Source organism: Microtus oregoni, unplaced genomic scaffold (genome assembly GCF_018167655.1).
Source record: "Microtus oregoni isolate MIOR12 unplaced genomic scaffold, Mior012 000026F_ref0000081, whole genome shotgun sequence".
Lineage (NCBI taxonomy): Eukaryota > Metazoa > Chordata > Mammalia > Rodentia > Cricetidae > Microtus > Microtus oregoni.
In genome coordinates this window covers 14300167-14322739 of record NW_024543085.1, presented here as the reverse complement: position 1 = coordinate 14322739, position 22573 = coordinate 14300167, and the positions used below count along the sequence as shown (strand labels likewise).

Sequence of the window (22573 nt, the reverse complement as noted above, 5' to 3'; positions counted from 1 at the left end):
CGTGTCTGATGTGTTATAATTTGTGCTTCTACCTTTCGACATCTTGATTGGCTGGCATTGCTGTGCATACAGTGTGCTGTGGTACGTGTGTAGAGGCCTGGGGACAACTTTCCAGAGCTGGTTCTTGCCCTCACCTTGCTTTTGAGGCAGGGTTTCTCTTCCTCCTACCACTGCCCTCCACTCTCTCCATCAGGCTAGCTGGCCTACAGGTTTCTGAGCAATTCTCCTGTCTCCTATCTCACTATAGGAGTGCTGAGATTACAGAAGCATGCCACTACCATGACATCAGGACTTTTATGTAGGTTCCAGGAATCAAACTCAGGTCATCAGTCAAGGCTTTTACTGGCTAAGCTTCTCCCTGTTAACATATATTAAAGATCTGGAAAAGGCTAGTGAGCTCCATTATATGTACACAGACAGATATCATTTCTCTTGCTTTCCCTTCATCCAAATTGCTTTTTATTTCTTATATTTGGGGTGTGTGTGTTTGTGTGTGTGTGTGTGTGTGTTCGTGCGTGTGTGTTCATGCGTGGGCTCTTGGGTTCTTGTGCACTCACCTGTACATGCACATTGTATATGCACAAGAGTACGCATATGTATAAGGACCAGAGGCTGGTGATGAGGATTTCTTCATCAATCACAGTCCATCTTACTTTTTGAAATAGGTCCCTCACTGAACATGGAGCTCTCCAATGCAGCTAGGCAGGTGGACCAGCGGGACCCAGGGATCTTGCCACTACCATAATTACATGTATGACTACTTTTCCTAGATTTTTAAATGAGTTTAAGAATCTAAAGTCAAATCCCTCGTGTTTGCACAGTAAGCAATTTACCAACTGTGACATCTCCTCAGGTCAGGTTCTTTTTGCAACCTTTCGATTCTGCTTGCAGAATCACTTTAGCAATAGTTCTCACATGGGTTTCTGACAATGAATTCTCCTTGTTTTCCCTTCCTGCCTATATGTGTATTTGACTTTTATTCATGAAGAATATTTCCACTGGATATAGAACTCTAGGCTGATGATTCTCGTTATTTTATACAATGCCCTTCCTATTTTCTCACCCTTTGTCATTTATGAGAAATCTGAAGTCATTCACACCGTCATTTCCATTTTCTCTTCATAATAATGGGTAATAATAAAATATTTGTCGTTGCCATTTGTCAGAATTTTTGCATTGTATTTTTATAGATCTATCTTTCGGTTTCTTCTGTCTTTTCAATGTTGTGATTTTACCTATCTGGCGAAATAGGTATTTCAGTGACTATATTTTTCAATTATAAGATTTGTCTGGTTCCTCTTTACAATTTTTGGTTCTCGCTGGAACTTTCTCTCTACCTTGTCTGTTTGGACTGTAGCGCAAACCCTTCTCTCCTTCATTAACAAAGACTCCTGCTTTTCTTGGGGATTGTTTTTTTGCCTACACCCCCAAGGGGTGATCTTCAGCAGGAAAAAAAAGCAAGACATTCATGAGATAGTTGTAAGAATCATATCATGTGTTTTCCTTTCTCTGAGGGGTCCACTGTGTGCTGCTCCCAGTGCCAGGAGAGATAGATATCTCATAGTTTTATCCACGTGTGTACTTTTCTTCTGTATAAAACATCAGGTACCTGTTACTCTCTTGGGCTTAGAAGCAAGTCTTTGTTATCATTGGTTGAAATGCACACTGGGACTTAAATGGTTTTTCCTTCGGTAAAGAAATGGTTATGGGGGCTAGAGATGTGGTTCAGTGTTTAAGACACTTGCTGCTCTTCCCAAAGACCAGAGTTTAGCTCCCCGCATCAATACCAGGTGGCTCATCATTGTACCTCCAGTTCCAGGCGATCTGACCCTCTGGCCTCTGAGGCTTCCTACAGCTGTGTGCAATACCCACGTGCAGGCAAACGCACACATGTAATTTAAAATAACAAAAATAAAATAAACCTTTTTTGAAAAGCAAGCGGTTGTATTGGAGATCACTGCCTCAAGAAATAACTCAGACTGAACGTCAAATGAGTATGAAGTTGAAGAAGCAAGTTCATTTTCAAAGGGTGGAGATGGTCTGGGAATAAATTCGTTCTCTTCTCTGCCCTGGGAGATTAGACAAACAATGGCTCTAACTAAGAAAATAGACTGACTCATTTGGCTAAGACGCCATACTGAAGCTTTAAGCAGACTCACATTCATCTTTTTTTAATTGGGGTGGAAACAACTGGATTCTGTATATTGTAGTAAATTTTATGGTCATTTCTGATATTTCTTATTGAAGAAAACTCAAACATTTAAGTTGATCAATATAAAAAGGATGCTTGTTCGTGCTTGTCAACCCCTGCCGTACCTAGTGTGACCTGTGAAACTGACCCTGCCATTGGCTGACTCTTCTTTCTTTGGTCATTTCTGATGATGACAGAAAGGCTCGCCTCTCCTCCTGCTTGCTTTGGGCATTTCCCAACTACCTGTCCAAGAGCATTTAAGAGACTAATTGCTCACAAGCAGGAAGGTAGGAAGTGAAGCTGTGTGAGGCTACGTAATGGGTCCTCAGTGGCTAGGGGTGGAGCAGGGAGAGAAATGGAGTCAGATCTGGAAGAGAGCTGTCATCATCATCGTGTCCAGACTGCCTCCAGACAGGTCAGGAGGGGTGTTTGGGTGGACCTTTTTCACATCTGGGTTTAGCCTCTCTTGAACTTTTTTAGCCTTTTGCCTTTGACCAAAACTGGTTTGTATTCTGCAAGGCATGTGGTGCTTCCTCGTGTTTCTCCCAGGAAACTCTGTAGGGAGGATTTAATTGGCTCTGAGGATGGATGGGCCGTCCCTTTTCTAGGAGGCCTGTTTCAGGTTTAGGTCATTCCATTGGCCTCACCATCAACCGAAGGGCAGGTCTGCCAGCCATATAATTCCCTGGGTGGAGAGGAAAGGGTCCTAAACTGATAGTCACACTCCACGTGTTCTTAACAGCCCCTGAACTATGAGGACAAAATGTGCTGGGTGGGACCTGTGAGCTGGAGTTTCAAAAGCAGTTAACGTTTTCATTGTCATGTAACCTGCCTACCTTCCCGAAAGTCACACGTATTGCCTGCTTTGATTCACTGCTGGAAGTGAACTTCAGTACTTCCAGAAACTGAGACGCTGGCGAGTGGAAATAAATCTTAGCTTGTCCCTTTGCTTCCCTCAGAAAGAAGGCTGGTGACCATAAATTGAGGTGCACGTGGTAATGCTGTTGGGAGTGATCCCAGCCCTCCCCTGCCAACGTGCGCGCTCCTCCTAAACCTCAGAACAGCACTGCACCCCCTCCCTCGCCTAGCGAAGAACTTCCCCTGGGTCGCAGCCCAGTGATACGGAGCAGCTCTGGCGCGGAGCCCTGCTCTTCCCGAGTCGTGGGTGGCGCGGTGCTTGTTTCCCTCCCCTCCCTTTCCGGACCCAAAAGGGGATGTATCTGGGTCAGCCTGGGAGGGGCCGGACCTGCCACGGACAGCGAGGGGGAAGGGGGTGGGCGATGACAGCATCTTTCAGGTTTTTGGCATCTCTGGGCTGTGCCTCGTCCAGCCTCTCACCGCTCGGTGCTGGGCGATAGCTGACGTTCTGGCGGATCCTGGCCCAAGAGGTGGGCGATGTGGGTAGGGAGTATCGTTGGCCTTCCTATCAACATTCGTGCCCTACACACAATGACCATACAACCCCTTTATACTCCCTATTCCCCGGGCACGCTCCTGGGTGGTGGCGGTGGTACCGCCCCAGGAAAAGAGCAATGGAACAGTTCATGGTCGCTGTGAGTTCCTGGTCTTTCTTTCCGGTGATAAACCTCGAGGCTACAAGCCAGTTGCTGTTCAAGATGTTCCACCCTCGGGCCCAAGCCCCGACTCTACTCCATGGGGACCCGGGTCTAAGATCGAGCTAGCGTCACTGTACGTTGGCCAGACGCACAGGTTGGGCACCCTGGCTGGAGAGGTGTAATCCAAGCCAGGGAGCAGACACCTGGATGCCTAGGAGCCCCTCTGTGATCTATTGCACTCCGTCGACAGCGCTGGGAGAAGCTGGGTGCGCAAAAGCCGCACCTTCCCAGGGGCACTTAGGCTGAAACTGTTCCGTGAGATCTTCTGGGTCCCACCTCCTCTCCTCCACTCTCTTCGTGTATGGAACACAGGAATCAAGGCCAAAGGTCTTCATTTCCGAGGCCTAGGCTCTCCGTTCTCAGCCTAGCCCACTGAGACACTGCAGACCCCAATTCCCATGAGTCCTACCTCCCAGTATTGAAACAATGAGTTGAAAATCATTTTTGGTTTTCTTGAATCCAGGGCACAATTATTTCCTCCTCATGCCCCCCGCTGTCTCCGAAGGCTGCATGATCAGGGATTTCAAGCTAGCCTTGCCAAAGCGGAGTCTATGTTCCGGAGGTGGCCCTAGCCCATTGAAGCTCTTTGGCTAAGAACTTCGCCCAAAGGTGCCTTTGCCTCAATGATGCTCGGGGTAACCCCGAGGTTTGCCAACCTCCTCTACCCCTCCTCACCCGGAGGTATCTCTTGCCATCGTTTCTCCCACTCCTCTATAAAACCTGGTGCCCCCCACGCCCCGCCCGGCGCAGCGCCCCCTTCCTTGGCTGCGCCTGGAGGGGAACCGAAAGGACAGGGTGCGAGGGAGGCACGCAGAGCTTGGGGCTGCCTGCGCTCGCATCGCCTGGGGAATTGGCTGTGGGCGAGGCAGTCCCGGCTGCCCTTTATCGCTCGCTGGGCTCGTCTTTTGAAACTTTATCAGTGAGTCTCACCACTAGCCGCAGACGCGAGCGGCGGGGGGGCGGGGGCGCAGAGGCGCCGGCAGCCGTGACGAGGCGCTCCCGGAGCTGAGCGCTTCTGCTCCGGGCACGCATGGCGCCCGCACACGGAGTCTGACCTGATGTAGACGCAAGGGGGTTAATATGAACGTCCCTCTCGGTGGAATCTGGCTCTGGCTCCCTCTGCTCTTGACCTGGCACACCCCTGAGGTCAGCTCTTCATGGTGGTAAGTCCACGCATATGGGCGCGGTGCTGATGGATTTTTGGAGATGGAAGGGGGGACCCTACTGGTCGCATAGACCCTCCCTGGCTGTTGCCCAGTCCTGGTAGTTGTGAATTCTGGAGCAACACGGTATTTTCAGAGCATCCTGAGCCTAACCCCTTTGCTTTTCTCCAAAACCCAGTTTAGCTTTGACAACTCCAAAAACATCCCCATGCCCCCACAAATGAGAGCTCTAATGTTTGGATGTTTGGATCCAGCTGAATGACAGCAAAAGCAGCCAATATCTTATTCCTCTGAGAAATGTGCTAGCCTGGTCTCCAACTGTAGTAGAGACGGTGTGTGTGTGTGTGTGTGTGTGTGTGTGTGTGTGTGTTCACCTTGAAAACGACAACAGCCACCACCCACCCCAACATCCTCAAAAAAAACTGCCTCAAGATAAATCAGTCCAGGCAGTTGGAGTTGTAGCACCTGAAGCCTGGAATTTTGTATTATTTCCCGTCCTTCCACATTCCTGGTCCTTCACCCCAACAAGGCAGCCTCCAGGTAGGAACTATTACTTTGATGCAAAACTACTAGATCTGAGGTACCCAAGATGTTAGCCTACTCGAAACTGTCTTCCTAAGGCGTAACTAGGCTGCTGTCTTTGTATGCTGATGTATCCTTTATTTTGTGTAGTCTCTGCCTATGCAGAAATCGTCTCCACCTCTCAACTTTATGACCTTGCAAAGAGATGGAGTTGAGAGCTCTGTAACTTTCTTGTACATAGACTACCGGGGTAGATATTAAAGTTCAGAAAGATTGGCTATCCCACATACACACATCTTTTTGTATTGGACAACTGTAAGGCTCTCAGCCAAAGTCAGTGACTATTTACACATCCAAGTGCCTGAGAGAAACAGCAAATCACTCAAATCACTGCTGCTAATGGGGCAGGGGGAGGGGGAGGGCGTGAAAGCTCCTTCCTAAGGGAGTTGAACAGGGAGGCCTTTAGCCTTCCCTTTGCTAACACAGGACCAAAGAAGGATTTATCAGATTGACCATTCTTTCAATAAAAGGATTATTTCTGTTTCCATCTGTGTAGAAATACTATTCGTTGCTCCAGCATTTTGTCACATTGTCTCTCAGCTGTCACAGCTGTAATGATTTTATGATCATATAAAATAATGGCACTATAAGAAGAAGCTATTCCCCTTGTTTGATCACTTCAAAAGACCCCTGTGGCAGCTTGGGTTATCCAAAAGGTACCTTTCGAAATGTTTCACGACTAATGGAGAACATCTGCCCAGAGATAATGATGCAATTTTTTGTTAAAGTTTCTTTTTGAAAAGTATTTTATGGTGCTATCGGACTGATTCTTCCAAATATTTAGTGCTCTTGATAACAATAGAAGGATTTTTTCCCCAAAAAAAGTTTCTATAAGCACCAAAAAGAGCTAGAAAATAAAACCATTTTAAGGACCCTTTAGTGTGGGAAGAATGCCATGTTTGTAAGAAGAAGGCAGCCTCGGGTCCCAGCAGGTGCTAATGGGATCGATGCTGGCAGTTTTGAAGACATTTAGGTCAAACAAATGGGAGTGAGGAACTTCTAAAGGTCAGCTTCCTCCAAAGCCAAAAGCAGACATATGGCAGTCCCTGAGAGCAGAGAGTTCTTTGAAATTCTTTCTGTGTTCTCCTAAAGACACTGCCCCCCCCCCACTTCAAGCCCTGATCTTCACAGTGCTACTACCTCCACCTCCCTTTCCAAAGCATCATTTGGTGGCCCCAAATCCAGGAGATAATCGGCACTCTATTTGGAAGTAGCTTTGATCAGGTCATTGGTCATTGTCCCCTTGCCTGCTTCTGCACTGAATGGAAATTAAGTACCCCTTGCCTGCTAGTGCTAGCGGAAGAAAAGTAACTCAAACAGTGCTTTGGATGCTGGCCTCCTGGGGTACACCGAGCTCCCTTCACATCACTTTTGCCTTTCTGTTGCTTTCTCACAGGTACATGAGAGCTACAAGTGGCTCCTCTAGGGTGATGTGTGACAATGTGCCAGGCCTGGTGAGCCGCCAACGGCAGCTGTGCCACCGACACCCAGACGTGATGCGCGCTATTGGCCTGGGTGTGGCTGAGTGGACAGCGGAGTGCCAGCACCAGTTCCGCCAGCACCGCTGGAACTGCAATACCCTGGACAGAGACCACAGCCTCTTCGGCCGGGTCCTACTTCGAAGTGAGTCTCCTGCCTTCACCCAACTCCCTGCACCAGTGCTCAAAGCCCCTGTGTGTGCTTAGTGACATTCTGTTCAGTGAGTTTGTGCTTTGGGGTAGCATCATCTCATTCCAGAGATGAGAGCTGTAGCAGTCAAGGAACTATCTCAAGTCTATGTGTCTTTGGTGGAGCAGGTTGACAGACCACGGGCTGAGGGATTGCAGGCTAGTCTCCTTCCACGCTTTGCTCTGTCCATCACTTCAAAACTGCATGAACATTTGGGACCAAAATTTGTCTTTGGAGACAAAAAAGCAACCACAGAACTCTTTTGACTTTTTTTTAAAAATGTCTTTCTGAGGCTGGAGCCTTTCAGAAATCAAGATAGTCTGTTCAAACTCTTGATCATCCAAAGACTATCATTATTACTTAAGATAACTATGAAAATTTTGTGAGGAGAGACAAATCTTACCATACCACCTTTGACCTCTTGTTTGACTAACCACGTCAGAGTCACTCTGTGTCTACTTAACGCTATTTTCCATAGAATGTAAATTCCGCAAGGGCAGAGACTAGCCTGGATTCCTTTTCTCCACTTTGATTGGTACCTGTGCGTTGTAGGTCCCATTTCATTCACTTGCTACATGAATGACTAGGTAAACTTGTAGTGAGAACCTATTGCTTTTCCAGCTACATTTTAGGTAGTAAGAATATTTATGAATGAGGACTAAGGACCCTGAATGCAGAGATTTCTTTTTCTCTTAGAGGGATATTTAATTACTGTTTTCTAATTGATACAAGGGGTCTTTAAATGTCTGAATTTTGAAAGTAACTCAAAGCTAGTGATATATTCTCATATGATCATAGAAAATAAATTAAAGTCAAGTTTTACTTTCAAATAACATTCATCCACTATGCTGGCAGGAGGAGCATCCTTTAAGAAATAACTCTGCCCATTTATTAGTTGGAAGTCTGACTAGAAATACAACAGTTTATGTGGAAAGACAGAAACAGAGAACTTTACACTTGTTTTTGCCCACCCCACTCCCTCCCATTCCCAAGAAAATCATCCAGCCTGTGCACTTGGTAATGCTTACCAGAGGGTGTTTCTAATCATGTCATCATCGTAGCCCTAGGCTTTTATGAGGCCAAATGCATAAATGAATGTCTCTAAAATCCCCCAAGGGCGTAGTACTCTCGCTCTTCGAGTATCCCTAAAGTTAATTTACTGTGATACTCTGCAATTTTATTCTCTAGTTTAAGAACTATATTCTTAAGCATTCCTTTTGGAGTTTCGATATGACATCGCAAATTTTGAAAGAATAATCGCAAATGTCAGCCTCATGGAATTTTAAGACTTCACCTAGATTAGTTCACCAGTAAAACAATTAGTGCTGGCCCTTGTCAAAGAGAGTTTGCAAATATCCATCCCAAGTCATCACAGGCTGTATTTTCCCTGATTAAAATAGATTCAAGAGTTTCCAGTGATTTAAATGAGAGGAACTTCCCATTTATACTGGATAGACCTGTAGACCTCTTAAGTTTTTTTTTGTTTTTTTTTTTTTTTTTGCTTATGGAGGGGTGAAAAAAAAAACCAGTCCTTAAATCACAAATGAAAAGAAGTAATTTAAGTTTTTAAAATATTATTACGGGGCAGGGAGGGAAGCCTGTGGAGGCGAGGAGACAAGTTTAAAACTGGTTTCTTTCTTTGTTTCCACTGTGTGGTCCTGAGAGTCAACTCAGCTTCTTCATGCTGAGCCATGACACTGGCCTAAAAGGAAGCAGCTTCAACAAATGTTCCAAAAGATGGCATCTCTGCCAAAGCTGAGGGTCAGTTCATAGAACACTTTGCAGAGTCACTGAGAGGGAAGAGATTGTAATGGGAGAAAGCTGAACCCATTGACTTGGTCCAAGGCCTCTTTGACTTGGCCTCAGGTAAACAAGGACTTTCTACGGGGACTTCCTACAGACAATGCTGAGCCCTTTGCCAAGGTGCTCAAAACTTAAAACCCTCAAAGCAGCCCAGGATTTGTTTCCACTCTTCACAGCAGGCCAGCTTCTTCTCAGTTCCCTGCAACTGTCACTGGCGATTTTGCGTTGGTTTGCGGAAGGCTGAATTTGGCCTACAACAGCTTATCCTGGAAATAATCATGAAATTCCAATGAAGTAATCCACAGACTTCTCACAGTTAATTACTTAGAGGGGCATTTCAATCTACAGTTGCGAAGAACTCTCTGTTAGAAACGTAAATGTCCTTAAAAGGTGATCTAGGAAGACGAAGGGTAGCACCACTGTAAGGATATGATTATGCTACTAAAATCTCCCATGATTACAGAGACGTGGAGAGCAATTGCCTCATGTGCCCAGAGACCTGAGTAAAATAGAATGAATTTTATTTAAAACATTTGGAATTTACCGTTCACAGGTAGTGAAAAACCCAAACATAGTCTTTTAAGTAGATACCTCGGAAATTTTAGAATGGGCTTTAAAAACAAAAAGAGATTAGGAAGGTTCATCCTTGTAAGTTTCAAGAGGAAAAGACAAAAGAAAACAAGGACAGTAAAGATAGGATACAAGAAAGCAATTTAACCCGAATAAACCCAGTACTGCTCGGTGCGTTTCAGACCTCAAAAGACAGCAACTCCAACAGTAACACACCAGGAGACATCCATATCACCATTTAGATGAGCACTTTATTCCAGTTGTGCTGGGCTAAAGAAGAATCAGGGTTTCTAAGAAACCCATGACCAAATTCTGTTTTGTTACAAGGCCAGATCCCAAAACATGCTACTGTTTCATACACAGCCTTTTAGCGAATCATCTAAAACACTTAACTGAAAACATCTTCACTCCATGTCTACATGAACTTACAACATCTGGAGGTAAAACAAAAAGTGATGTGGCAATATCTAGACATTAATGAATATGTTTAATTGATAACATATATTTAGAGAGATGGATGCTTTCTTCGGAAATTATTCTTGAATTATAGAAAATTACCATTTTTTGGTTGAGTCAATAAGTTAATGTGATTGTTTAGCTATCACTTGAGAATGAATTTTGTGCCTTAAAAACCTCTACAGCTTTTAAAATACTGTGAGTTCCTAACATGCTATGATGCACATCTTCCATGCTTTTCCTCACTTACAAAATTTCTTACTCAAACTATAAGATTAGTGGCTAACACATTAACCATGTGGGATTATTTCCTACATATGATATCTGTAAATATGGACACTGAACTTCAAATTTCAAACTAGACTTTCAGTGATAAAAACAGACAACTAGCAGCAAGGAATTTTTCAAAACTATAAAAGTAGATATATAATGAAAGTGTTGCTTATCTAAAAGTCAGTAGACAAAATCAAGCCAGATTAGTCGCTACCTCTCTGTTCCTGTTTACCTATGTGGGAGCCGGAGAGCATAAGCTGAAACTTTTGAAAGCGTTCCTGGGAGCTCACAGTCCTCTGTCTAGAGCACTGCTTGCTACCTGTGACAAATACTCATCTAAGTGATTATCCCTGAAAATAACCGATTCCCTTTTCTGATGGTTAGAGTTTGGGGTGGAGATATTCCTAAAAGGCTTGGGTAAGGGCCACCTAATATGGTGTAGATTTGGGTCCCTGGTTTTTAATAATGAGACAAGCAATGCAAATTTTGCAAACGATGCCCAGTAACCTGTAGCGCCAACTGACAAGTGGAAATGAGCAAGGTTTCAGTGTGAAAAAGTGGTCTGTTCTCCCAGCTGCTGTGGTTCAAAGAGTCACACTGCTCTTGACAGATTGAACCACTGAATGGTTCTCTGCTTTCCGCCTTGCCTTGGCATTAGCTTGTTCAGCCTCTATTTTGATTGTTAATATATTTGCTGCAACAGCCATTAATAAAAAGCTATGCTAATAACAATGAAATACAGTTCCACTTGAAAAATGAGGTGCACGCAGACCCCCAAAGAGCCTTATATCTGTCACTCTACCACAACACTGTGTTATGAGTTACTACAGATTATTAAAATAATTTAATGTAGTTATTGCCCTGAAATATGTACCTCTCGGCCTGCAAGTGAAAGTAGGCTGCTCTCTAATAAAGAACAAGTCTACGAAAGCCCCCAAAGGGTTCTTGCCCAAGTCTAATTATAGCTGGTAAATTTGTTTCTTTTCAGAAAAACCAAACGAAAAGCTTTTCACTGTCTTTGACCCGATACCACTGTTTAGTGCAGGTGTTCCAGAAGAAAGGGAAATCACCTTAGTAGTTAGACACAGTATGCAACCCAAGGATATTGCATATCGCCTTCAACAACCTTCCAATTACTTGTGAGAGTTGATGGCAAGCCAGCTCTCCCGGGTTAATGCCAGGAGCTGGTGGCTGCCTGAACTCTCTTCCCACTCTAGGGCCAAGATGTCCTTGATGTCAGTATTTCACTGTCTGTAGGTTAAATTTGCTTTAATATCTTCGGTAATGCCGAGAGATGTGGGAGGGTGTTTGTTTGCTCTGGCCTCCATGTCTTGGGTTCAAGCAGTCTTCCACCCCAGCCTCTGGAGGAGCCAACACTATAGTCACACGCAATAGTATCTGTTTTGACAGTTTTTTTCCAAGCTGTGATGACTTCTAAACCATACCATGGAATGAATGATAGAGTTGTAGAATCCAGACTGTTTTATAGAAGGAGAAACGAAGTGACTCGTGCTGGTCCTTATCTTATGGGACATCTAGGGTTTGGGGTGAATGTGACTTGCTGAAACCAGGAACAAGGCTTTTTTTTTTTTTATCTTTTCTACTCTGTCTTTGGACATTAGATATGTAAATGCATCAAAGCCTACTTTAAGTGCAAGTGATTCATATTAAAGAAATAGCCTCAGATCTCGAAAAGAATCCTTGAACAACATAGGAGATGCACCATATGACAGCAAAGACTTTAAGAGACGCTCTCTGACCACTTTTAAGAAAAGCATTTTTGTTTCAGGTAGTCGGGAATCTGCCTTTGTTTACGCCATCTCCTCAGCTGGAGTTGTATTTGCCATCACCAGGGCCTGTAGCCAAGGAGAATTAAAGTCCTGTTCCTGCGACCCAAAGAAGAAAGGAAGTGCCAAGGACAGCAAAGGCACCTTTGACTGGGGTGGCTGCAGCGACAACATTGACTATGGGATCAAGTTCGCCCGGGCGTTTGTAGACGCCAAGGAAAGGAAAGGGAAGGATGCCCGAGCCTTGATGAACCTTCACAACAACAGAGCCGGAAGGAAGGTAGGAACCACTCTCCTGCTCATTTGAGGACTCGGTGGCCCTGGGACTCATTGAGACAGAGCTTACCTTCAGATTTCCTGGAGTTGACTAAATGTGGTGTAGACACAGCTTCCTTCCCACTGTACCCCCAGCCCAGGGCCACTTGTCCTAAAGAGTACCATCAACTGGGCTGAGACATCCCCACCCATGCCCTGCCTTCTTTCCCACAGCTGAGCTCAAGGAGTCCACCCCATTGCTATGCACACTGGAGTGAGTCAAGTATTTTATGATCCCTCTGGATAATGTGAAGTCCAGGCAGGAGGTATCATCTGCCAGCCAGATAGTTCTTCATCCTGAATAGCAATAGAATATTGAAAACTTGTAGGGTGCACCAATACCCAGAGCATCTTCTCCTAGATATTCCATGAAAGCAGTTCACCAAGCCTGGTGAGATGGTGTCTCCTGAGTGGCTTTTTTGGAAGCCAAACCCAGTACTAACTATCAAGCCTCCCCCACTTTTTATGCTACTGCCTGAATAAGAGAGCCAAAGAAACACCCTTATCCTTTCATCCTGAGGAACCTCCTGGTCCATAGGAATCTGGTCTGCAAGGGCCTTTCAAATACCCATTTGGTGCATAAGGAAAGTGAAGTCTCGAAGGTTCTCACCAGGAATTGGTCAGAGGTCAGGACTAGAACTCAGGCACTTCAGCCTGGTATCAAACCGCATCAGTGCCCGTGGTCAAGGCATTAACGAGGGAGGATGGCTCAGTTGTCATCTTGGCCAGACCAACAAGAGAACCAGAATGTTGTTATCTCCGCCTTTGGTCATAAAGTAGAAACTGGCTGAGATAAACAAATATTTGGTTTAAACCACTAAAAGATAATCTAATTGCCAAAAGAAACAGCTGCAATTTGTCTTTTGTCAATAAAACATGAAATATGCCTGATATTAATTTGTAAAAAAAACAAAAAACAAAAAAACGATAAGCAAAAAAGTGGAAGGTGGGGAGGAGGGACTGATAGGCAAAAGCACAGGAAAAGCGTAGAACAGAACCGAACCGTTTGGATGAAATCCCCTTACTGCACTCCTGAAAAGAGCAAACCTCATTTCAAAGAAGCCGAAGAAAGGGACTCTCACTCCGCACTTGAAATAGGACTAGTGTGGCCTGAGCTGTTTACAAACAGTGCCTGTTTTGAACTTAAACATTAGCATTCTTCATTCGCGTGAAGCTGCGGACTTATAGTGACCAGTGCCAAGAGTATAGGCTGGGGTTGTGCAATCCTCCTATTGGGAACTGCTGTTTGCTCAATGATTTAGATAAAAATAATCTATACTGGCCTTTGTTTGGACACTGCTAGAGCGCGTGTAGGTTGTAAAGCGTAGTGTCTTGGATAGGAGCACACTGCTTAATTATGTGAATGGGGCATTTTAACTGCATCTCTCTATTTGGAAAGATAGGCAACATTGTATCAGAAAGAGTGTAACATAAAATCTATGTTAAGCTTTTCTAATAGCTCATTAGACACTGAATCTTCAAAACGATAGATCTTAGCTAATCTTAGCTAGTCTGTACCGGGTCCTACATAAACAAGTGTTTTAATGTAAATCACGTGATTGCTCACTGCACAGAGGTGAACAGCTGTCAGGCCTCAGATGTTCTCCTGCCTACTCCACAGAACTTAGGAGGCTCCTTTTGATTGGAATAAAAGTGCACACACTGACTTTTTAAAATGTGGCTTTAATTAATGGTGGGTGGGCAGATTTTTTTTCCAAGGAGATGCATGATGTCAGTGAATATGAACTTTAATAAGAGTAAATGTATTGAGATAAACATGCGTCTCTAATTCTCTTCTTGCGGTCATTAGGCCCCCGGTACCAACTCCCCCTTCTCACCAGCAGAAGGTCTGTGGGATCAAAATGAGAACAGGCTGAGCTCGTGTTTGAAGGCAGCCTCCTGAGCTAAGTTTCCAACTGGCCCAGCTCTAGAAAATCTCAGGCCCCCAGGACTGACAGCAACATCAGTCAGGAGTCTTCTTCTGTTACTTTTTAGTGCTTTCCAAATTGTCTGATAAGAACACCATCTACTTTTTAAAATGAGAGTATTGTGGTGTGTGTGTGTGGGGGGGGGAATAATATATTCTATTTGAAAGAAAAGTCATCTGTTCTGAGATATATCTGTTTAGTCAATGCTAAGTCACAACTCAACACTGCCATCCACATAAGACCTCAATTTCCCCCAATAACTACAGTTAATTAATTTATTATGACAGCTGGTTAGAGCACCCTCATGTGTTTCTCTTCTGTAATACCATCTAAGTCTGTATTATTCTTTCTAACCATTTTCAAAAGACTTTATATTATTTTTCTGCTTTCATGTTCACTTGAAGTTTGTCTTTCATTGACTCTAGTTTTCTGGTTCCAAATAGAATTAGGAAGTAAGTTCAACTGGTTCTAGAATGCTCTTCCGCAGTTTCTTCAGGCTATGAGTCTGAAGAAGCCATGCTGCAAAGACTCACAAGTTAAATTAAGACAATTTTCAGTGAATGACCGGCAAACAACACCAGGTCAGAAGCCACTGTTTGTTCTCTTCCGTGACCTTGTTGTAAGGGGCTTTGAAAGTAGTCTATTCTTTTTCTTTCTTTCTTTCTTTCTTTCTTTCTTTTTTTTTTTTTCAAGACAGGGTTTCTCTGTAGCTTTGGTGCCCATCCTGGAACTAGCTCTTGTAGACCAGGCTGGCCTCCAACTCCCAGAGATCCGCCTGCCTCTGCCTCCCGAGTGTTGGGATTAAAGGCGTGCACCACCACCACCTGGCTAAGAAGAAATAACCACAAGTTGGTTAAACTTTATTAAGAGACTCTGAATCAGAGTAATCTTTCAATAGAATCAAATACTGCTCTTTAACAACTCTAGAAGTTTCCATAAGAATATGAATTTCCATAACAGAATTCTATAAAAATGTTTTCTCCAAAGCCTTCTCTTATTATGGCGGAAACAGAAAGGACGTGGAATTCAGTGGTCAGACTCACCTCAGCATTCATCTTGCAGTAACAGTGGCCTTGCTCGCTGTTTTTGTCCGATGTAATATTAAATGAAATATGCAGAATATGGGAAGATAGGTATAAGCAAGCAGCTCAAGCCTCTGGTGTGGAGCAGGTACTTAGAGAGGTCTCTTTCCCATTAGTGGAGCCTACATTGTTTATGACTCAGGTAGGAGAAGCTGGCCCAAACCGAACGTGAATTGTTATTAGTGTTTAATCAGTCATTCCGTCTTCTGTGCAGTCCAGTGCACATTTAAGACAAGCATAGTTTTGCCGATATGTAGAGTCCTCCTAACTGTTCTGTAAGAGGGTCTTCCCACATCTTCACAGGAATAAATGGAGCCTCAATATGTCTAATTTCAGGTGGGAAATTGCCCACAAGGAGTTAAGGGGCCCACGTATTGTCAGATGATGAGACGCCAGACTCGGGGTTCAAATACCGTTGTGTCTGCCTGTAGGCACATGTCTGTATTTCCACATTATCTCTATTTCTGAACCTTCTAGAAAAACAGCAGCTGCATCCTGTCTTTGGAAGGTGGCTTCGGTGAGGACATTTCCCCTTGTGCAGCTTCATCTCGCAGACTCTCTCAGTGAACATGAGGTTGCCCCTTGTTTAATCTTTGTGTTTTTTAATTTTTTCCATACAATCTAGTTGGATCATAAGTTCCACTCCTTCAACTCCTTCCCACCCTACCCACGCAATTTTGCTCTTTCTCTCTCTTAAAAGACCCAAAACAAATAAGAAACAAAAAAAAAAAAAGCCAACAACAAAGCATATCTATCAACTACTCCTGAGCACGAGGCTTGCCTGGAAGTGTGGTTGATGTACCCAGTGCCACTACACTGATAAAAACTGATTTCCCGCACCCAGTAGGTATCAATCGCAAACACCTCCTAACTAGAGGTGAGATTTTGTGCTCACCCCTTTTGTGTCTATAACCATCCTAGCTAGATTTCAAACTGTAATATAAAAGTTTTAGCAATAAAAAAACATGCTATTGTAATAAGATATTACAAAATATTATAATATTTATCATAATAAAAACAGAAGCATTGATGAATGGAATAGAATTGAAGATCCAGACATAATGCCACACACAAAAGGACACCTGATTTTTTTTTTTTTAACAAAGACTCCTAAATAGCAATTGATTTTAACAGGGAAATGATGTTTTAATGTTGAAAACATGGCCATGGGTCATTGTGAGCTCCACTTAAGCAACTTGATCACATTTGAAAGATTCACAGAATGTCAGCGAACGACACTACAAGTCTGGACACACTGGGTGATACTTAGTTCCAAAGAGGGCTTGTCAAAGCCACCGTGACAAACACACTGGGGAGCACTGAGTCAGATGAGAAAGCAGATAGAAGAGAAGTGCATGGCCACAGGAATAGCTTTTAGTCAGAGTAATGGTGGCCTTTAAGTGCAAGAAAAGCTGCCTCTGGTGGCACCACTGTAGGGAAGAGGCTGTTAGCCGAGGAGATAAATGTCTCACACACACAGTACACACATTCTCTCTCTCTCTCTCTCTCTCTCTCTCTCTCTCTCTTTCTCTCTCTCTCACACACACATATACACTCACACACACACACACACACACACATGTTCTCATACACTCTCTCTTTCACACACACACACACACACACACACACACACACACACACACCACATGAAGCCTACAAACTAGAGACAAGAGATTTCCCATAGAGAAACACCATAAAGGTGAAGAATGACCAGGGTTCCATAGAGAAGCTACTTACAGACTTAATGGGACCAAAAACAGGACATGTATCTTTGTCACACCTATGCCAAGACATTTGGATGCCCCTGGAAAGGCACAATACTTTAGTTCAATATTACATATTCTTCAATTCCTTTTAACTCTGCTTTGAAAGAGTAATGGGTATCAAAGTTCAAACCTTTTATGATATATTTGAATTAATGATAAAAATGGATTTATTAAGAGAATTGCAAGATTTCTTCTGGCTCCTTGAATTTTATGACTAGTCTCAAGTATTGGTCTCAGGACTATTATAGCTTGCTCTCTGATATTAACTAGAAAACAAAGCATTTGGTAACTTTTGCTGATACTGATTTTTATAATAATGAAGCTTAATATTGTCCATAGTAATCATGAACAATTTCTAGCTATAGATGTCTTCTTGACTGGGGCAATAAGAAGTCAAAATCCTATAATACTTGAACACAGCCTTGGACAAGCTGCCTATAACATTTCTATAGCATTACCATAGAAAACAAGATGTCTAAACATATGCACTAGGTTTCAAGAAAAGCTAAAAGTTAAGTACATTTTCCATGTGAGAAAACAGAAGTATTTACTAATTGAAGTGATCTGAAAATTCAGTTCTGTTGCTATCTTGCATTTTGTAGGGGAGGACCTTCTGGAATGAGGGACTTTAGCATTCTGCCCAAACAAGTACCAGGCAAAAATTGAAAAGGGGAAGCACCAAGCCCTTTTAGGGGGGGGGGTGTGTGTGTGCCAAGAAACAGCAAGCATTTTTAAGTTCATCCACAGGAAATGCCTCCAAAGTAAACATTAAAAAAATCAGTATTGTATAACTTATAGGCAGAACTTTAAGGTTAAAAAAATCTAAATTCTAATAAAGATATTAAAAAATAGATGCTCTGATACCACTTGAAATAGGTAATGAACAAATAATGGATGTGACTTCAGATAAGTGGAATATGATGAAAAAGAAACCCTACTCATAAAAAGAAAGGAATATCAATGAACAAGGAAGGAAAACCAAACTTCACCGCAGAGCCAAGCTGTGTTTACCTCCTCTTCACCCTGCCCTTCCCATGAACACCCTCCAACATCTTTACAGGACGCAAAGTTCAGCTCGCAAGTCTGTTTCCCAGCTGATCTCCTTAGTCCATAATACTCAAAACTCAGATCTTGAGACTTCGGAGTGAGCGTCCGCCTCCGTCTCATTAAACCCCAAATTAGTGTGTATTCGATACACTATACGTCTCCTTATACCACATGAACCGAAACCCAACCAAAATGAAAAGTTCTCAAACAGAGGATAACTCTTAACAAAATCAGTTCAGTTCCATGAAGGTTCTGTTGAATTATTGTAGAGATGGTTGGTCAATGGGAATGCTAAGTCCCACATATACAAATCCCACACCTTATATTTTCTACCCAAGCAAGCCCACCTACAGTCACTGTTTTTAATAGCTGACAGACTGAAGCAGTCCCAGGACCTTACTGAACGGCATAAACGTTTGCAGAAACTAACCAATTGCACTTTCTCTAATAAGCATTCCTGCCTTCCCTGCTTCCAGTGCGTGTACAGTTGAAGGATATAAATTGTTTCGGGGGTTCAGGAACTCCTATCTTAGAGATGTGGGCCTGTCAAAAGGATTTAATTGGTAATAAATGCGCTTGGCTCTAAGCCAATCTGGAAATTAAATAATGTGTTTTTAATGTGTGTTTCCTCAGGAAAACCGATAGGACCAGAAATATGTTGGCTGCTTTGTGAAATACAGCTAACTAAAAACCGGAGCAGCGACACTTCTTCAAATGCCTCAGTTTATAAGTACTCACTACATAGAGACCTAAAACAAATTATATATTTGATTTTTAAGGCAAGGCCAATTGATTATTGGCAAGTATTTTATGTAATATAAAATAGGTGGTCTTTTTTTTCTGATTGAAAAATTAGTATGCCTCAAGTTAGAATTTGCAAGCTTGGCAATATGCATGTAAAACATTCTTCTGTTCTTTAAGGAAACCTGATGAGGTCACCTTAGTAGTTCCTTCTGGTTGATTTTCATCAAAGTTTATGTAGGGAACCTTCTCATTGAGGGAAGTTTGTTCACAATAGGCAAAATAATTCTTTTTTGAACCTAAAGTCGCAGACATTGTGAGAAGGAAGCTGTAGGACTCACTGAATCTGGGGAACATGTACCCAAGGTTTTGTACATCCAGGATAAGAAAACTATCAAGCGAGTTAACGTGACACCTCAGGTGTCCTCACTGTCTGCCTGTATATCTCAACTATAGCCTGTGGGTCGCTGCCTCTGAGAGTTCAGTATCCTCACCTGTAAAGGGGGATAGTAATATACCTTACATGCCTGTGTTGATTGAATAAAATAGTTACTTTAGATGCATAACATGCTCTGGCATAAAATAAGAACTCAACGAATATTATGCCTCTTTATCATAGTCTGATAGCAGGCTGAGCAAAGAAATATAAAATAGATTCTTTTACACAATGCATGTATAGCATATCCTTCTATAGTTCTCTCTCTGTGTCTCTGTCTCTCTGTCTCTGTCTCTCTCTGTCTGTCTCTCTCCCTCTCTCATTTGCTTTTGATTTTGCTTTTTTTTTTTTTTTGAGACAGAGTTTCTCTGTTTAACAGCTCTGATTTTTCTGAAACCTGTTTTATAGATCAGGCCGGCCTTGAACTCACTGAGATTTACCTGCCTCTGCCTCCCAAGTGCTGGGATCAAAGATGTGTGCCACCACTGCCCAGCCTACTTTCTCTGTCTTTTAATATACAGAATTTTGTTTCTGTGATATAGAATGCTCATATCTAGAATTCCTTTTTATAATTGGAAGTTTAAAATGTTAAATTCTAAAAGTAGAAAATAGACTCTAAGTCAAAAACTTAAAAATGCTCAAAATCAAACATTTAAGGGTTTCAAAAAATATGATCAGTAAGATTTTTAACACTGCAACTGGAGAATCTTAGAAAAAAAGGGTTATATATTGAGCTAAAAATGTTCTTTGTACTAGTGCTAAACACCAAAATAAGGGGGGCTACTGTTCTTGGAAGTGTCCTACCTTATCTGTCTTTCTTAAACTAGCTGTAGCTTACAGTGACAGGGTAACAGGACACCACAGAGTGAAAATCAGCTGGCTTTCTGGTACGCAGTGGTGGAGGAAGTCCTCAAGGATCATTCTGGCCAGTTTGATGCTATAAAGATCTGTGAGAGCTGTGGAATTGACTAGGGATGCCTAACAGGATTGGGCCAATGGCCTTCAGTAAGAATCAAAAACGGGAATAGAACACGAGAGTTTTTAGGAGAGATTTCAGGAGACCACAGAGAAGAGGCGCTCTAGCTTCATGGCGGTGTGTGTCTGAGGTTGTGAGTGAAGCTGTCAGTCTCGCACCGGAGAGAAACGAGTTACAATTGATTCTTCTTTAACAGGAGGGCAGCAAAAAGAGAAAACAAGATTTATAGTTAGATATAAAACTGATAAACTGCGCAATGGAAAAGTGTGTGCAATAAAATGGAAAATGACTCCCAAATTAAAATCAGTAATTTACAGATGGGAGGAGAAATTTTACAAAGCCTGATCAGTCTTCTCACCGAGATCCAAGAAAATAGTACATCTGTAAGCCAAAGTGGAAGTCTTGATATAGTGATGATAGGAGGACAGGAATTGGATGAGGAAACCTAAGAACTCTCCCGAAAGTCAAGTCAAATGGAGTTTAAGCAGGTCCACAAACAATCCCCCATTCCTCACTTGGGTTGGAAACCAGGCACCGAATGAGCAGACAGATGAAGCGATCATGTCCATATCACGGCTGACTGGAAAAATCCTGCACCAAGGGATGGAGCCCTGTGCCACACAGTGCTTCCAAACGGATCCCAGAATGTGGAGTCTCCAGCCCTTTCAAAGGCTAGGCATTGAATCCCATTCATGAGTTCTCTGGCTGGTTTGCGAGGCTTGGCCATAGTGTTTTCTCTCTCTCTCTTTTTTTAATTACAACATGATTTTTTTTATTTTAAATTTATTTATTTATTAAAGATTTCTGTCTCTTCCCCGCCACCGCCTCCCATTTCCCCCCCTTCCCCCAATTAAGCCCCCCCCCTCCTCAGCCCGAAAAGCAATCAAGGTTCCCTGTCCTGTGGGAAGTCCAAGGAACCCCCACCTCCATCCAGGTCTAGTAAGTTGAGCATCCAAACTGCCTAGGCTCCCACAAAGCCAGTGCATGCAGTAGGATCAGAAACCCATTGCCATTGTTCTTGAGTTCTCAGTAGTCCTCATTGTCTTAATAGCCTAGCAGATGCCACCGTAGAAGAGAGGAGAAGCCGTTAGTCCTTCCTTCAAACTCACCAATTGGACAAGTCCATTTCCCCATTCTGGGGATAAAAGAGCAAAAGATAAGAAAAACTAGAAATGTTACTTTAGTGCATTTTCCCCCTCAATAAGCCAGGAAGAAAAGTTTTTAAGAAAAAAATTAAAATTAAAAAGGCACAGAGAATGTATTTGCAGGGTCTATGAACCAATTAGAATGCCACAAAGACTATGGAAAGTGCAGAAAGGCAAATTTAAAGAGGATATTTCAGCATTGAAGTCTACCAATCTAAGTTTAAAAAGTCTGATAATTGTCAGGAAATGGGAAAATTGGGGAAAAATTCCTAAGGTGTGCTATTTCAGAACTTCAAGAACACAGAAAATATTCTAGGACTTTTTGTGTGAGGAAAAAAGTGAAACAAAAGCCAAAACAAATCCATATTAAAAGGATCAATAACAAATCCTATTTCCCACCTGCAACACTGGAGGCTAAGAACCTGAAGGCTACACCTCCAAACTTGAGAGAAAAATCATTTCAAATCCAGAATTCTATACCCAACCAAGCTATTAATCAAATGTGAAGGCCAAAGTAAGACCTTAGACATTGAAGAATTCCGAAAATGTACCCTCTGTGCTCTATCAAGGAGTTAAGAATGTACTACAAGCAGAAAGAGCCGTCAGACAAAAGGAAAACATGGCATCCGGGGAAGTGTGTGTGTGCCGAGTAGGAGCACATGATGTTAAATCTCAGCTCTGAAGCTAGTCCTTCGTCCTACGAGCCTTCTTCATGTCAGAGAGGCTGTGCTACAGGACAGCGGATAAAATTCATTCCCACGACATCCCTGCACTTGACCTCACAGTTAACAGTAGTTAGCGACATCATTATCCCTCAGCCCTTTCTGTGGTCCATTGATTTCTGAATCTTCTGTGGATACCCAAAATCTGAGATGTTTAAATCCCTTACATAAAATTGTGTACTATTTGCACATGACAAATATGTGTCTGTCTGTATGTGTGTGTGTATATATATATATGTACACATATTTATCTCCTTCAATTAGCATCATTTGATAATTTAGATGACACATAGCTGTTATGGCATG

General features: G+C 42.8%; 1 protein-coding gene across 1 annotated transcript in view; it reads left to right on the top strand.

Annotated features, from left to right (window-relative positions):
• The first annotated feature begins 4671 nt into the window (after positions 1-4671).
• Positions 4672-22573, top strand: part of Wnt2 (Wnt family member 2) — a 40872-nt gene continuing 22970 nt past the window's right edge. Inside the window, exons 1-3 of the mRNA XM_041675616.1 lie at positions 4672-4970; positions 6949-7175; positions 12112-12389. Coding sequence (XP_041531550.1) covers positions 4888-4970; positions 6949-7175; positions 12112-12389 — 588 coding nt within the window. The 5' untranslated portion in view covers positions 4672-4887. The remainder of the gene's footprint in view (positions 4971-6948; positions 7176-12111; positions 12390-22573) is intronic.